This window comes from Cheilinus undulatus, linkage group 11, assembly GCF_018320785.1.
Source record: "Cheilinus undulatus linkage group 11, ASM1832078v1, whole genome shotgun sequence".
Lineage (NCBI taxonomy): Eukaryota > Metazoa > Chordata > Actinopteri > Labriformes > Labridae > Cheilinus > Cheilinus undulatus.
In genome coordinates this window covers 24,017,174-24,032,443 of record NC_054875.1, presented here as the reverse complement: position 1 = coordinate 24,032,443, position 15,270 = coordinate 24,017,174, and the positions used below count along the sequence as shown (strand labels likewise).

At 38.1% G+C, this 15,270-nt stretch overlaps 1 protein-coding gene across 2 annotated transcripts in view; it reads right to left on the bottom strand.

Moving 5' to 3' along the window:
• Positions 1–1,358: 1,358 nt before the first annotated feature.
• LOC121517296 (adenylate cyclase type 6-like) overlaps positions 1,359–15,270 on the bottom strand; it is a 57,255-nt gene continuing 43,343 nt past the window's right edge. For both annotated transcript variants that reach the window (XM_041798981.1, XM_041798982.1), the window contains exons 11-24: positions 15,058–15,086; positions 14,668–14,815; positions 14,479–14,576; positions 14,250–14,337; positions 13,999–14,115; positions 10,550–10,699; positions 10,235–10,410; positions 7,761–7,793; positions 7,645–7,674; positions 7,410–7,542; positions 6,869–7,132; positions 6,503–6,707; positions 6,204–6,328; positions 1,359–3,279 (exon numbers count right to left, since the gene is read on the bottom strand). In XM_041798981.1, the coding sequence (XP_041654915.1) occupies positions 3,151–3,279; positions 6,204–6,328; positions 6,503–6,707; positions 6,869–7,132; positions 7,410–7,542; positions 7,645–7,674; positions 7,761–7,793; positions 10,235–10,410; positions 10,550–10,699; positions 13,999–14,115; positions 14,250–14,337; positions 14,479–14,576; positions 14,668–14,815; positions 15,058–15,086 (1,725 nt within the window). In that variant the 3' untranslated portion in view covers positions 1,359–3,150. The remainder of the gene's footprint in view (positions 3,280–6,203; positions 6,329–6,502; positions 6,708–6,868; positions 7,133–7,409; positions 7,543–7,644; positions 7,675–7,760; positions 7,794–10,234; positions 10,411–10,549; positions 10,700–13,998; positions 14,116–14,249; positions 14,338–14,478; positions 14,577–14,667; positions 14,816–15,057; positions 15,087–15,270) is intronic.

The following is a 15,270-nucleotide window of genomic DNA, read 5'->3' as shown; positions in this document are numbered from 1 at the left end:
CTACAGAAGGCACTGCTCTTCTTTTTGTGCCATGGAAAGAAGTAGTTAGTCAGAAACTTTATGTACTTTGCAGAGGTCAATTTCACACCTTCAGGGACCCTAAAGGGACCTACCTGCTCTCTCCCCATGATTCCAGCCCAAAAAAGGACTCCGCCCCCTCCATGCTGACATCACAGCCTTGTTGGGACATGGTGGTCATCCACCAACCATCTACTACTCCTCCATCTGGACCATCCAGGGTTGCACGGCACTCATCAGTAGACAAGACTGTTTGAAAACGAGTCTTCATGTATTTCTGGGCCCACTGCAACCGTTTCTGCTTGTGAGCAGTGGTATTGGGTGGCTGAATAGTGGATTTATACATGACAGCAAGCCTCTGGAGATCCTACACCTTGAGGTTCATGGGACTCCAGAGGCACCAGCAGCTTCAAATACCTGTTTGCTGTTTTGTAGTGGCATTTTAGCAGCTGCTCCCTTAATCAGATGAATTTGTCTGGCAGAAACCTTCCTCGTTATGCCTTTATCCGTACAAATCCATCTGAATCAGCCACACATTTCTTCACAGTATGATGATCATGCTTAAGTTTTTGTTAAATATCTAATGTTTTCATTCCTTGTCCATGGCATTGCACTATTTGACACTTTTCAGCACTAGAGATCCCTTTTCTTTCCCATATTGCTTAAAACCTGCGGCCAGCTTAATAATGTGGAATGTCCTTCTTAAGTAGTTTTCTTTAATTGGGCTCACCTGGCAAACTAATTATCACAGGTGTCTGAGATTAATTTCAGTGATCCAAAGAGCCCTGAGCCACAATACCATCCATGAGTTTAACTGAAAAACAAAAAATTGAATGTTTATGACACTAAAATCAAATTTGCATAATAATTTGGAACAAGATGTATAAGTCTACATATGAGTATTTCTGAATATGCATGGATGTGTTAAACTATGCTTCAGCCATCTTCGGGTGTGGAGTGGACCCCTAGTCTCTAGCACCTATATTTTGGTTGTTTGAGAACCCCTGATCTAAAGAACCCATTTTTAGTTCAGCCCTCTATGTTATTGTATTTTATTTGTTATGAATATTTAAACTTTACTGTGTTCTTTACTTGCATTCTTTAGGTATCTCTGTTCTTTTCTCACTTCTCTCTTCCTTTATTTCTATCTTTAACCTGTAAAGTCTCCTATGAAAACGAATACTCTGCAATAAAAACGTACATGAAAAAAATCCATGTTAAATAAATGTAAAATAAAAAATAAAACAATAATAGTTTTTTTTAAGGTGTCACCCCTCCTTCGCAAATCCTGATGTTGAAGAGAACAATGGTAGGAGATAATAAGTCAAATGAACACAATCAATGCAAAACAGCCATTTATTAAATTATAATCCAAAGGGAAATGAAACAAATCAATTATTGAGCTTATGTTGCCATTTTTAAATAAAATGCAACAAACCTTTTTCATAAGGGGGAGAAAGGATGAGTAAAAGTGAGGATAAATATGTGGCCTATAAGGGCTGCATTGTTTTTTTAGGCTCAATGAGAAAACTGAGCATATCACCACTGGGTGTAATACCCAACTCCATATAAAATACAAGTTCACTTCTCAAACATGAAGTTCAATCAATTTGGCCTCAAGTAAAACAATTTTAACTTCCTTCTTCAGTATCTAAGGCAATGCAAAAGTGGTTTTCTTCAGTAGTAGTTTCATCATGGACAAAAATACACATTGTTACATTCATGTGGATACTGTTTAAAATATTAATTTGTGGGGTTACAAGCTTCCATGTGCCAAACACAACCATAAAGGGTCAAATACTGTTGTGTAAAGTTGTGAATATTGGTCCAGGAAGCATGTGGACCTTGGAACTGCATAATCTCAAGGCAATAAGTGTAAGCTGAAGAAGAATCCTGCATACAGAAACCAGTTTAAGTTCACACGTTCTAACACAATTGAAAATATACAGTATGTTTTTAAAGGCTTTTTTGCTTATTTAGGTCGGAATGAAATCAGTCAAAATCACAGTCCAGTAAAAGGCCCTGTAGATGTAATTCTCTTCATTTTGCCACAAGAAAAATCAGGAATGGGCACACAGCTCCAGAGAAATCATATAAAACATGCTCTGCAGCAACCAGTTTGGCAAGAAAGCACTGTTGTACAGTATCATAAAAACCTCACAGTGAAAAGTTACAGTATGCCCCCTTATAGATAAACATCAGCATCCGGCTATGTGCACACACACAATCACACACCCAAGCACCCATTCATACTGTCTACTCACACACACTTATATAAAACATGTCATAACAATTTAACAATCTCTCTTCAGTACCGTGACAATAATGCAACTCTTCATATCAGATGTCTCGTTTTTGGTGTTTTGGAACCAAAACTACATTGGAGGGAGCAGGAAGTCATTCGTACATTTCAGTGAAACATAAACAGCCTCGTAGTCTAATCACAGGCTGGAAGAAACAAACAAAAAAAGGCCCTGATAACAAACAAGGAAGTCCAAGCCAAGGTTACTGTGAGTGTTTTTTACCTGCATATGTGCGCATGTGCCTGTGTTCTCCTTCATGAGTAAGTCCACCATAAAAAAGTGTTTGTCGCTATCACTGACAGTGACATTGCCGTGGCCTTTATTGTGAAAAGATGAATAAATTAGTTAAGGTCACTGTACTTCAAACAGAATGAATAGTGTTTGTATCATATCAAACATTTGTTCTTTGGTCATTTTCATCCTTCATGTTGTCCTTGCATATTTTCTTTTAAGTAACATATTTTGCTGATATATTGATTTTTTCATCACAAAATCCATCTGAACAAAAATAAATAAGGACTCCAGAGGAAATACTTGTACTATTGCTCATAAACACAAGCATAGCCACTTCCATTCTAAGGCAACTGGGCTTCGTGATCTCTTGAGCAGCTTGGGGAGAAAAAGCCTTCACGTCATCCTACATGTGCGCGTCAGAGTCTGTGACATCATACAGACAGGCGGAGCTTCTCGCTGTTGACCTGTGTCCTCATGTCCCCGCTGTGTTCGCACTGTGCCGCGGTGCTCATAGCTGAGCTAACCGCCCAGTGTCTCTGCAGTCTCTGTCGTGTCAGTGCAGTGGGAGTCACGCTGCGGTTTTCCCCTCTCGGCGTTAACTACCTGGGGGGCCGCTGGTGAGGAAGTAAGTGGTCATCTCTCCCTTCCCCTTCACCTTGACAACACCTCTACAGTCGAGCTGGTATCCGTTGTTGACCAACACGTGGTATAAGTCCGTGGTCACCTAAGAGAGGACACGGACATTTGACACCGAGGATGTTAGACATTTTACCCTTCATTAGAAAAACACTCTAATCTATTTGACAAAGACTAATCTCCTTCAATTAACCAAGAGAAATATGTAACACAAAACATAGAATTAACTACAATTCAAAGACTTATAAAGGAGCCAGTCTGCATTAAAACAAAGAAAAAATTAAACTTTTCAACTGTAGGAACTAAAAAAAAGTCCTCCAAAATAAAACTGGATTTCTCAAATTATTTATCACCCATTGTTATTCTTATTTTAAGTGGTTTTAGCTGGATTTCTGTTTATATTACCTTGTTGAAGATTTTCTTTTGGCATACTGAGACTTAAAAATAACTTCATTGTGTTGAACTGCTTTCTCTGGATGTTCTTGTATGTTTTTTAAGACTGAATTTAATCCTGCTTTGGGTTTAAATAAAAGACAAATTATTAACTTAAAGGTGCTGCTATATACACTGGGCCTGCTTGAAAAGTAAAAAGACAATTGCATTGTCCTTCACTTTACCTCAGGGAAAAACAACAATAAATATTTTGCTCCACTTACTTTCGTAATCATGTTGAGCAACACTGCGATCACATCACAGCAATACACTATCTCTGTGTCTTGCTAACATCAGAACCCACACTGAAAAATGTCAGTGATTAAACTTCCATCACACTAACCTTTAATATCTTTAGACACCGTCACAAATGTAGTTTAAATTGCTTACTAATCGGCTAATTGGATGTTTAAATATAATAAAAAGGACACTTAGCATATGTGTGGTGAAATATTTGTTACATCTACAATATTCCTCTCCTCAGCCTCCTTTCCTCCCATTTGTCCACATGAATAAACAGTTTAACTGAATAAAAAATATTGTTTAATTCAGCAAAAAATGACATCAGTCATGTTGATTACTTGTTCTGATATGACTTGAAATAATGTTGATGCACAGAATTATGGGTTGTCTTTTCTTCTCTCTTTTCATAAAAGATGGTCCAAAATATCATCTGCTGATATTAGAGGCAGCAACTAGGCTCCTTTCCTATCTTTTAGAGCAGTTGTTCTCAACTGGTGGGTCAGGACCCAAAATTGGGTCGTGGAGCTGATTTCAGTGAGTCATGAATGTGTGCCTTGAAATAGACATTTTGGTACAAAGCCTGTGATGTATTTAATAGTAAGACACAACCATACGTTTATTTTACTCCATTGTCTTATGATAAGGAGTACATTTAGCTTGTTTTCCCAAGATTTCAACTTATTTATCTCCTTTTCTTGGATGACAAAGAGGGTGTTCCCAAAATAGTTAGGTAATTCCTCAAGAAATAATCAGATATTCCACTTTAATGGGAGAACGGAGAAAAAACAAGTGTATGGATGCTTGTCCTCCCAGGTCTTAAACTAATGTGCTTTTTAAACATTTTTGCTTTGCACTGACTTTCTCTTCAGTCATATGATGTCAAGAGTGCAAAATTTTTCAATAAATAAATATAAGTAGTTGAGAATTTTTTTTTTAATTTGGGTCACAATTTTCATTAAGCATTAAGTGGTGGGTTCTGAGGCTCAGCCAGTTCAGAACCACTGTTTAAGGAATTAAAACAGCTCTTATAATGGCCGACACTATTCAAATAAACCCACTGGGTCCGTTTGAAAGTCCTTTCTGCTTAGGAAGGTTCCCAACTGCATGAAACAATCCAGAAGTATTTCAGTGTTGGCCATGATAATGGCTGTTTGAATTCTCAAAATGATAAGGAGAGGAGCTTTACTGCTTCCTTTATAATCTCCTTTAGCATAGGAAACACTGGACCATCCTTTACCAAAGGAAAGATGAAAAGACAACCCACAATTCTTTGCGTCATCTTCATTTAAACTGACTAGCCTGTTGATCGTTCATCAAAACAAGAGATCAACATGATTGCAACATTACTCTCACTGATTTAAAAAGTGAAAATCATTGTCATACTGATTATTCATGTGATAAACGGGAGGAAATAAGGTTGAGCAGAGAAATTTTAAAGACATAACAACTACATCACTCCACACAAAATCATTTTTCTTTTCATTTTTTTTATCCAAACAGTTCATCATTCCATCAGTCAGTATTTAAAATGCATTTGTTTGGCTGTTTTGAATGTGGGGAAAGTTTATAAATCACTACCATTTCAAAGCAGGATTTCTGATGTAAGATGATGTTAAAGTCATGACGTTAAAGACTTTTCAAACAGATACCAAGTGTGTATTGTTAACTGCAATTTTATATGCAATGACTCTGTCTGTACAACAGATGGCAGCATTGTTCTGTAATCAGTCAAACAGAAAACTTCTGGATTTAATTTGGAGTAAAAAATGTCACAACCATGCTCAGCTCGTTTTGTGTTACCACAATTGTTAGCATCCATGAGTGAGATGATAAATAAAGCTGTGGAAATCATGTCCTTAACTGACCGAGTGGACTGTGATTAAAATTTCCCTTTAAAGATGGAAACAGCATGTTCAATGCAGACAGGGATTCTAGGCCGAGGGCACTCCTGCAGAGCAGATGTCTGAACCTAAATCCACTATCCAAAGGACTGTGCAGCTAGGATATGTACGTGCGTAGCAAAAGCAAATGACTCAGCCTCTTTCAGACAAAACAAACAGTTCTTGTAAATGTGCATGCTTTAGAGGGATGCACATCTGTAAGACTGGTGGAAAACATTCAGAAGTTGGGCTAGATTTGAGCAGAATTTCCTTATCACACATGGATGTTATGCCATTATATTGTGCATGCTTTTTGCACAATATAATGGCACATTCCTCACTCGGCGTACTCATTTGTTTTTTTTATTTATTCTTTTCATTTGCCAAATTGCATGACCTCAACAATAAAATACTTTTCAACGTAAAGCTGCTGAAGATGTCCTGAGCAGTATAGTACCTGGATATAGTCTGGCACTCCTGTGCTGTCCATCCGACTGGCAACATTCACTGTGTTCCCCCAGATATCATACTGGGGTTTTCTGGCGCCAATCACCCCCGCTACCACCGGCCCCATGTTTAACCCTGAGAAAACATCACCAGACTGTGTATCATTATTCCATTTTACAGATATTACCTATTGTGGATCATATCTGGTTCCCCTTTTAACTTTTTAAACAGATTTCTGCAACACATGCTAATCCATATGAGATTATAAGATAATATTTCCAGTTTATCTCAGCTATCTTTCATGCCTACCTATTTTCATCTGGAAGTTGTTGAAGGAGTGCTCATTGATGTATTTCATCTGCTCCCTGAGCCTCATGGCATAATCAGCCAGAGCCAGGATGTGTGAGCGACCCTCTCTGTCGTAGGTGGAGTCGTTGAGGCCGGAGGCTGCCATATAGGTGGAGCCGATGGTTTTGATTTTCTCCAGCTGACGGAACCGTTCCTCACTGATGATCTAGAGATGAATAATCAGCCGTGTTTTTAGAGAAAGGAATTAAGGGGAAAAAAGCAGCACTTTAAGTATAATAACTACTCAAGGAGGCCATAAACATCACATTAAAACTATGAGTAATTGTTTTACATTGATCTTTTTCTCCCAAATGTTTATGTTCTCACCTCGTCAAAATCTGCGATGATCTCGTTAAGCAGTCTCAGGCACTCCACCCCCTCGTTGTTAGCCTCCAGCTCCACGTAAAACTCTGAAAAGTTGCTGATGGAGGCGAACATGACTGCGACGCACTCACATGACTGGTAGTACAACTCGTCATTCCGACGCTCCCGTGCTAGAAAGTGGGCAGCTACGTCCTTTGGCAGGATGTTGTGAAGCAGGCGGCGATTGTACGCCTGCAGCTCCTCCATCTCCTCCTTCTCCTCTGTGGCCTAAAGTTCAACAGGAAAAATACACGGCTGTTCACGGCCTGATGTACTCAAAGCTGTTGCTAATGGCCTTCATTAAATAGATTTTCAAATGTCAGCAAGTTTTGTGTCAAAAGCACAGGTGAAAAACACATGAAAGATGGCTTAAGCAAGAGCTTATTTGGCAGGTCCATCTTCAGGGTCACTATTTCTTCTGTTTATTGCTATGAAATGGTTTTGATGGCTTTAAATGATCAGTAGTGTTAGTTTTGACTCTATTATACAGACAAATGTCCTTTACCTGCAGCTTCCAGAGGAAGTCAAGGCGTGCGGTGGACTCCACCTGTTGGCCATGCAGGTAAAGAGCCAGGACAAACACTGTCAGGATTATGGGGGTCAAGATCTTCAGGGACACCTTGGTCACGGTCTCCAGGCTGAGGAGGGAAAAGGAGAAACAGCATGAATGTCTGAGCCTTTAAGAAATAACATCTTTGAAGCCTGGACCACAAAACATGAAAAAAGTGAGAGCTACTCACCACTGTTCAGCAGTTTCATTGGAACCAGGCCTGCAAACAAAACACAAGAGGAAGTCACCAGCAGATCATATCGTTCACTGAAGTAAGGCAGTACAATACAAAACAACACAACTTACCGTGGTAGGGAGTTATTAAAGGTTGATAATTGCCTGAGGAAAAAAGGAGAACATATTTAAATTGAGAGCACGAGAAACAAGTTCTTCAAAATTATGAAAATTTTTGTCAAAAAGTAGGTCATGTTTAATGTAAACTACAGCACTGTGACAAATGAGCTTAACTTCACAGGTTGAAAACTGGGTTAACACTGGGCCTCATTCACCTATATCTTTTAAATTTTTTTCTAACATCACAAAAAAAAAAAAAAAAAAAAAAAAAATCCTAAGACAACCTATGTCGACTTCACATGTCCCTAAATGTCTGAATTGATCTCATCTGTGTCCTTCAATTGAGGAATTTTATTTGCACGTTTTTCCTAATTAGCATAGAGAATTGGCTCTTTTATGCCCATATAAGGGTATAAGACTGCAAGGCCATGTGCACACAGAAGATGCACAGTTTGGAAAGAAGAGAAGTAGAGGGATGTCAGAAGAGACAGCAAATTAAAATAGTCAAACAATAATGCAGTGATGCAAAGTTAGAAATACTGAGTTCTGAAATGGATGTAGTGCTGCTCAAAACTAAACACAAACTGGCTAATTTAATTACAGGATATTAAGTACCATAAATGTGGATACTGAGTACACTATAAACAGACACATTTGATTTTATCATGAGTTCAGACAGTACTGTCACTGGAAATGTTGTACATCACACTATTATCAGGAAAGAACTCACACCGAATCTAAGGGGGAAAATACTGCAAAACAAAAGAGTCACACTATATATATGGTAATATCTAAAATATTTTCAAAATGGATATGATTTGATGGAAACCTGCTTTCATTCTTAATGCTGACACCTAAAAAATGTAACACATTTTAAAGGCACTGAACACTTGATGGAGCAAGGAACCACACTTCCTTCGTGGCCTCCTCCAACTCTCTGTGATACAGTAGAACCAGTCTGATTTTTCTCAGCCAATCAGTGGAGGTCAGTCAACAATACAAAGAGTGACATAACAGCATCTGACCAATCAGCAACAACCTGAGCATCTCAAACTTCCTGTTTCCTCCAAAACTTTTATTAGGCCCACATTTCTTTTGGTCCTAAACAAATGGCCCAAACACCACAAATAACCATGATAAGATGATAAGATGATAAAACTCACACATTATAGAAGTGAATTGTAGTGCTTCATGTCACGATGGGTTTGGTTTGAATAGGATTTCCAGCAATTACTGAGATTTAAGCAGGAAAAATGGAGGAGCCATATTAGGGCATATGCCCGTTAAAAATGATGTCTATGTTAAAACAGCATTATTGTTAGCCTTATTTCTGCTAATATTCATTTAGAAATTCAATATTTGTGATTTTTTTGGGCTTTCTGATGGAATGATATCAACAAATAAATGGTATCAATCGCAAAGTGTATGTTATTTTGGACTGTTTACAACAATATAACAGTTTTATTAAACTAAAATTAAATAAATTATTATTTTTTTATTATTGGCCTCGTCGCTGCTATAATTAACTTAATGATTAAATATTCCGGATCATTATAACTTTCTTGTTGGAATTAGAAGATAAAACTGGTGATACCACCATGACTAGAATATTCTGAAACTAGTCATGTCTTGCCTCAAAAAGGATCAGATGCTAAAGGCAGCATCACCTACTCTAATGTCCCTGAGTCTGTCAGGAGACACTGAAGCTATCCCAGATGACTCTTGGAGGTCTAACCTGCCTCTGTTCCATGCCCCAAGTTTTATAGAAAAGCAGTATGCCCATTTGTCTTTGAAGTTTCATTATGTGCCTCAAAATAATTATGTGTATAAAATAGATACTTTGTATGTGAATATCTTTTAATGTGTGAGTAAATACTCATTTGACTTTGTGTTTATGTTTCCATAAATAAAATATCTATATGCATAAACTCTTTTTGTACCATAACCTGGCCAGCAACCACTTATGGTCACTTTGTTGACCTTGATTTTCACCATAATCATGTAAAATATATAGATAAGTGACAAAACTGTTTAAACGAGTGCCATACAAATGGTTAATGTTTTTTGTACAAAGGTGTTAAATTTAAATGAACAACTGGATCGGATTAAGATTAGCTTGCATAGCTGAAGTAAAACTTGATCAAATTCAGTCATTTATTTGAGCATGTTATTTAATATTATAAACAAAAACACAGTGAAATGAAATTCATAATTGCATGTTATTGTGGCTTTCTTCATCTAGCATATTTAACGGCTGGTAAGTGCAAAACTAATAATTTTGTCCTGTCGTATCAGATGTCAAATATGCGTAGGAGTGCTCTCAGAGTTTTTTGCCAAAAGCAAATTTCAACTAAGAAAACTTGTGTAAATGTCAGAATCTTCTTCAAAAATGCTCAGGTAGGTTTTCATTTTGTTCCTGTTGGTGACCGGGCCCCTCAGAGTATATTCGTGTTCGTGTCTGCGTCGTTGTTCCTGTAGGAACTCACAGGGTGTTGGCACGGACCAGCAAGTCTGAGTTGTTAAACAGGAAGACCTGTGGCCACTCGATCAGGAGGATGAAAGTGAGCTCGATGAGCACCATCAGAGCCAGCTTCCCGATGCTGCTGATGTGGAGGAACACGGAGCAGGCCAGCAGGGTCAGCAGTACACTGTAGCTAAAATACTGCAGCAAAGAGGGCACAGTCAGTGTGGAGGAGGAGGAGGAGGAGGAGGAGGAGGAAGAAGTTATGGCAAGTAGTCAAACATACTTTTCATGCACACAGAAACAAAATACACACATCCTTGAATGTTGTGGGACAGACCTCAGGGAAATGGCAGTGCCTGGCATCCTTGTTACACAGAATCAAACCATCCTTTGCTGTCTGGGTCAGGTTGTACAGCAGGCAGTCAGTCACTGATGTGTTCTGATTACTGACCAAACAGTCGTACAGATTCTCTCTGCTGCAGGTAAACTGGAAGACCAAGAATGATAAAGTCATTTAGCATCTTCATGTAAAACTGAGAAGCAAACACATACCACAGAAAAATAAATTTTATACATATATATATATATATATATGTATGTAGTATGCAAACAGAGAGCCACAGTTCCAAAGCATGTACATAGATTCAATTTGGCAAATTTGTTTAATTCATTGGAGTAATTGTGGCTGTTAGATACAACTTTAAAATTTTCTTTGGAAAATAGTTATTTGTACACCCCCGCAGCCTCTCTTCCCAAACAATGTTGCTTTCTTAATCTGCCAATACTATTGGTTATTACAATGTACCAACCGGTTAAATTCAAACAGTGCTTGAGAAGATCAACAATCACAGAAAACGGACTGTTTTTTAAAAATCAAAGGTTTATTCATCCTTTCTGTCTGATAAGCAGAAAATCCTTCTGTATTTTTTAACAACATCAAGTAAATCTGTCAGTCATGGCTATGGATTGGAAAATGCCACTGAGAACCCAACCAGGCTGATACTCTGCTAGCAGACAGTCCGACTGATTGATGTAAGAGCTAAAACTATGCATATAGAAAATAAGATACAAACATTCAGAAAGTATTCAGACCCCATCACTTTTTTCAGTTTTGTTATATTGCAGCATGATGGTGTAATTGTTTAAATTTATTTTTTCTCTCATTAATTCACACTCACTGTCCTGATAATGACAAGTAAGCTGGTCACCCGGCCAAACTGAGCAATCAGGGGATGCCTTAGTAAGAGAGGTGACCAAGAACCTGATGGTCACTCTTACTAAACTCCAGAGATCCTGTGCGATATGGGTCAACTTTCCAGATAGAACCAGCTAACAAAAAGGCACCTGGAGAACTTAGACCGTGAGAAACAAGATTCTCTGGTCTGATAAAACCAAGTTTGAACTGTTTGGCTTCAATTTTAACGTCATGTCTGGAGGAAGCCCTGCGCTGCTCATCACCTGCCCAATACCATCCCAACAGTGAAGCATGGTGGTGGCAGCATCACGCTGTGGGGGTGTTTTTTCAGCATCTGGTACTGGGACACTGGTCAGGGTTGTGGGAAAATGGAGTTGAGCAAAGTGCAGAGATGTCTTCAGTAAAAACCTGCAGTGCTCAGGACGTAAGACTAGGCCAAGGGTTTACCTTCCAACATGACAATGTCTCTAAGCACACAGCCAAACAACACAGGAGTGACTTAGGGACAACTTTGTAAATGTCCTAGTGGTCCACCCAGAGCTCTGACTTGGACTCTAACTGAAAAGGGTTGTCCACTGATGGTCACAATCAAACCTGACTCAGCTTAAGCAAAGTTGCTATGAAAAATGGCAGAAAATCCTCCAACCCAGGTATGAAAAGCTTGTGCAATATTCAAAAAAGACTTGAGGCAGTAATTATTACCAAAGGTGCTTCAACTAAGTACTGAGTAAAGCGTCTGAATTTTTATGTCAGCATGATGTTTCAGTTTTTCTTTTTTCAATAATTTGCAAAAAATATAATGTATAAAATTCTGTTTTCTCTTTTTTATAATTGGGTACTGGGTGTAGATTAATGAGAGAAAAAATGAACTTATTGGAAAAGTGAATGTGGGTCTGAATACTTTTTAAATGTACTGTATAAACACAAGATAACACCTGTCCAAGATCCTTTACAATCAAAGTGTTTCATTAAAATTATCTGCATTTGGTTCTATCAAAAACAGCATATAGTATAGCTTAGTATCTGTGAGTAACATTTTTCACACACTTCAACTTAAAGGTATGTATTTGTATTTTTGAAGTTAGGTTGCATAAGGTACTTGGCAATAGCAGTGCCATTAGCCTTCAGTGATTGCAGTGGCCATTGGCCCTTCAAGCAGGATGCATTTGCAGAGGCCAGCCTATGCACCATAGCAGATGGGTACAGTTTCACCCCATAATTTACCAAGTATTAAGTAAAAATGGGCCAAAAAACAATGCTGGCTAAATTTTAAACTTCTTTAAGTAAATATACATATTTTCTACCCAGGTAGCCTCTGTGTTTGGCAAAAACAGCTGTACAGATACACTGAGGCAGAAGAATACGTAGCTGGTAGCCAAAGCTTGCATTGCAAAATACGCCAAACACTGAGGCTTTCTGGGTGAAAAATAAAGCACTCCAAAATCTTTCAATATTGTGTACGATTCCTCATTGTTTTGTGGCCCATTTTTACCCAAAACTTGCTAAATTACACTGGGAAACTGTACACATCTGCTACACTGTATCACCTAGCTTCCCCAAGCACATCCTGTTTGAGAGGGTAATGCTCTCTGAAATCACTGGAGACTGATGCCACTACTACTGCCAAGTACCTCAGACAACCCAACTTTAAAAATACTGAAAAATCCCTTTAAAAAGCATGTTCTAGGATGTTGGTAGAATAAGTGAGGTTTCAGTGTTGACAAAGAGCTATGATTTAAGGATTTAATGGTTTTCAAGGCTTAAATTGGTCATTCAGTTAAGCAATAGTGGTTTTAACAAAAGACCAAATACAGACAAACATACTGTACATAATGCTAATGAGGTAAACCCTGTTTTTGTAAACCCTATTAAAACATTTAAAAGGCCAGGAATGTGCAGGTTTTTTAATATCATAAACTCTTAGTTAAAGTATGTAAGAGTTAAACAGGACATACAGTGCTTATCAAATTTTTCGTATTTGTCTCTGAGACCATCCAGCATCATGAAGTGCTTTAATGTGGACTCTTTCATTTTCAGTGAGCTCTCCACGTTTTACCATTTTGAACAGGAATGAGGGATTTCAGACTGAATTCCCCTTTATATACCCAAATTTGAGCCGGCTCACTGAGCTTCTCTGAGAAGTCAGAACTTAATCGAGCATAACATTCAACCACTAAAACTAATTTTTCTGTTCAGGAATGCAAGTAAGTAACTGTAATTTGACATATTAATCAAGAAATAATAATGTGCTTTATAATTTTTTCAGGTTTTTGTAAATCAGTAAATTTGAAAATTCATGGATAACAATAATAATTATATTTTAGCATTAAGTATATCATTTGGGTTAAAGAGCTGCTACATATTGGTGTATTAACCATTGCAGAAACATAAAAAATGATTTTGGTAATTACCAATGCTATTAATTTAGGGCAGTTGTGGCATAAACCTTACTTTGGGTGGTGGTCTAATAAATTTGTTAAGCACTTTACATAGACATTTTACTAATTTTCATTGTGAGAAAAAGTGAAAAAAAATGTTACTATATACTAGTTTTATGATACACAAATGTCAAAATAAGCTGTAGCACCTACCATGTTAGCAAAGGAGGAAATGAAGAGAAGCAGGATGGTAAGAACGCCCACCAGTGTGCTGTTTGCACGAGACTGGACGATCTTCTTGGTTAAGGTCTGCAAGGCAGCTGGGAAGATCTTAAAGCAAGACAGTGAGGAGTAGATCAGATAAGAGTGTTAATACCTTTAATGGTGCCAGTTTAAGACGTCTGCTAATGACTTTAATCTGAAATATATCTGCACAGATAGATACGAATGTATCTGTTTCTCACTTTGATGCAGGAGTAGATGGCACAGATGAAGAAAATGTTGGCAAGGATGATGAAGATGGTGATGTAAAGGCCAATCATAGGTGGTGGTCTGCAGAAGACAAGAAAAACAGACTTGTTAGGATGCACAAGTTTAATTAACTCAGCGTAAACTAATCAAATCCACATTTCCTATGCACATTTCAGAGGAACTAGGAAACTAGAGGGCAACTTATTTGAAAGAGCAACTTACAATTTGAAAATGATAATTTGGATGACACAGATGCAGCAGAAAACAAGGAGTGTGCAGGCCACATAGCCCCCAAAACGATCATCAACCTTTTTGGAGTACTGTAAATAAAAAAAACCCATGAAAAGATTCTTCTTTATAACCAACTTAAGGAGAAATCAATTCAGAATCAAATTTTGAATTAACTTTCACCTTTTTCTCAAGGTCAGCAGTCTGAAATGTGAGTAGAAACTTCTTGACATGATCCTTCCTTAGCTGGTCGATGCTACGTGCGTCTATGGCCCGTCCAAGAAACTCATCCACCTCATCCTCAGGGTTCAAGGCCTCCTGAGTGCAGCGGCTAGAGGAAAAGAGCTGATAGGTCACTGTCTGGTGAATGTTTTTATATGTGCTAATGCGTGTGAGAGAGTTGGCCTAAGCCTTGACAGGCAGGATAGCTCAGAGTTAATGTGGCATTAATTCTGCATTGGATCTGGCAGTATAAAATCAACAGTGGGCTCTAAAGTTAGACCGTAACATTGACAGTCTGCAAGTCTAATAACAAATGCTGATTTTGTAATAAGAACAGGCTAAAACCCTTACTTGTCTTTGCTTGACGCTTCATCAATGCCCTGTGAAAAAACACAGAAAGTTAAAAGTTAAAAATGTCACAAAAAACATAGAGACAAGAAGAGGGAGATTTTTGTGCAGCCACAGCTGATGTGAAAAATAGACAGAGACTCTGACATCTGCACAGCTAATCCCAAGAGCCAGTCTGATGTTTTAATTAATGCTCAGAGGCTTCAAATTACACCC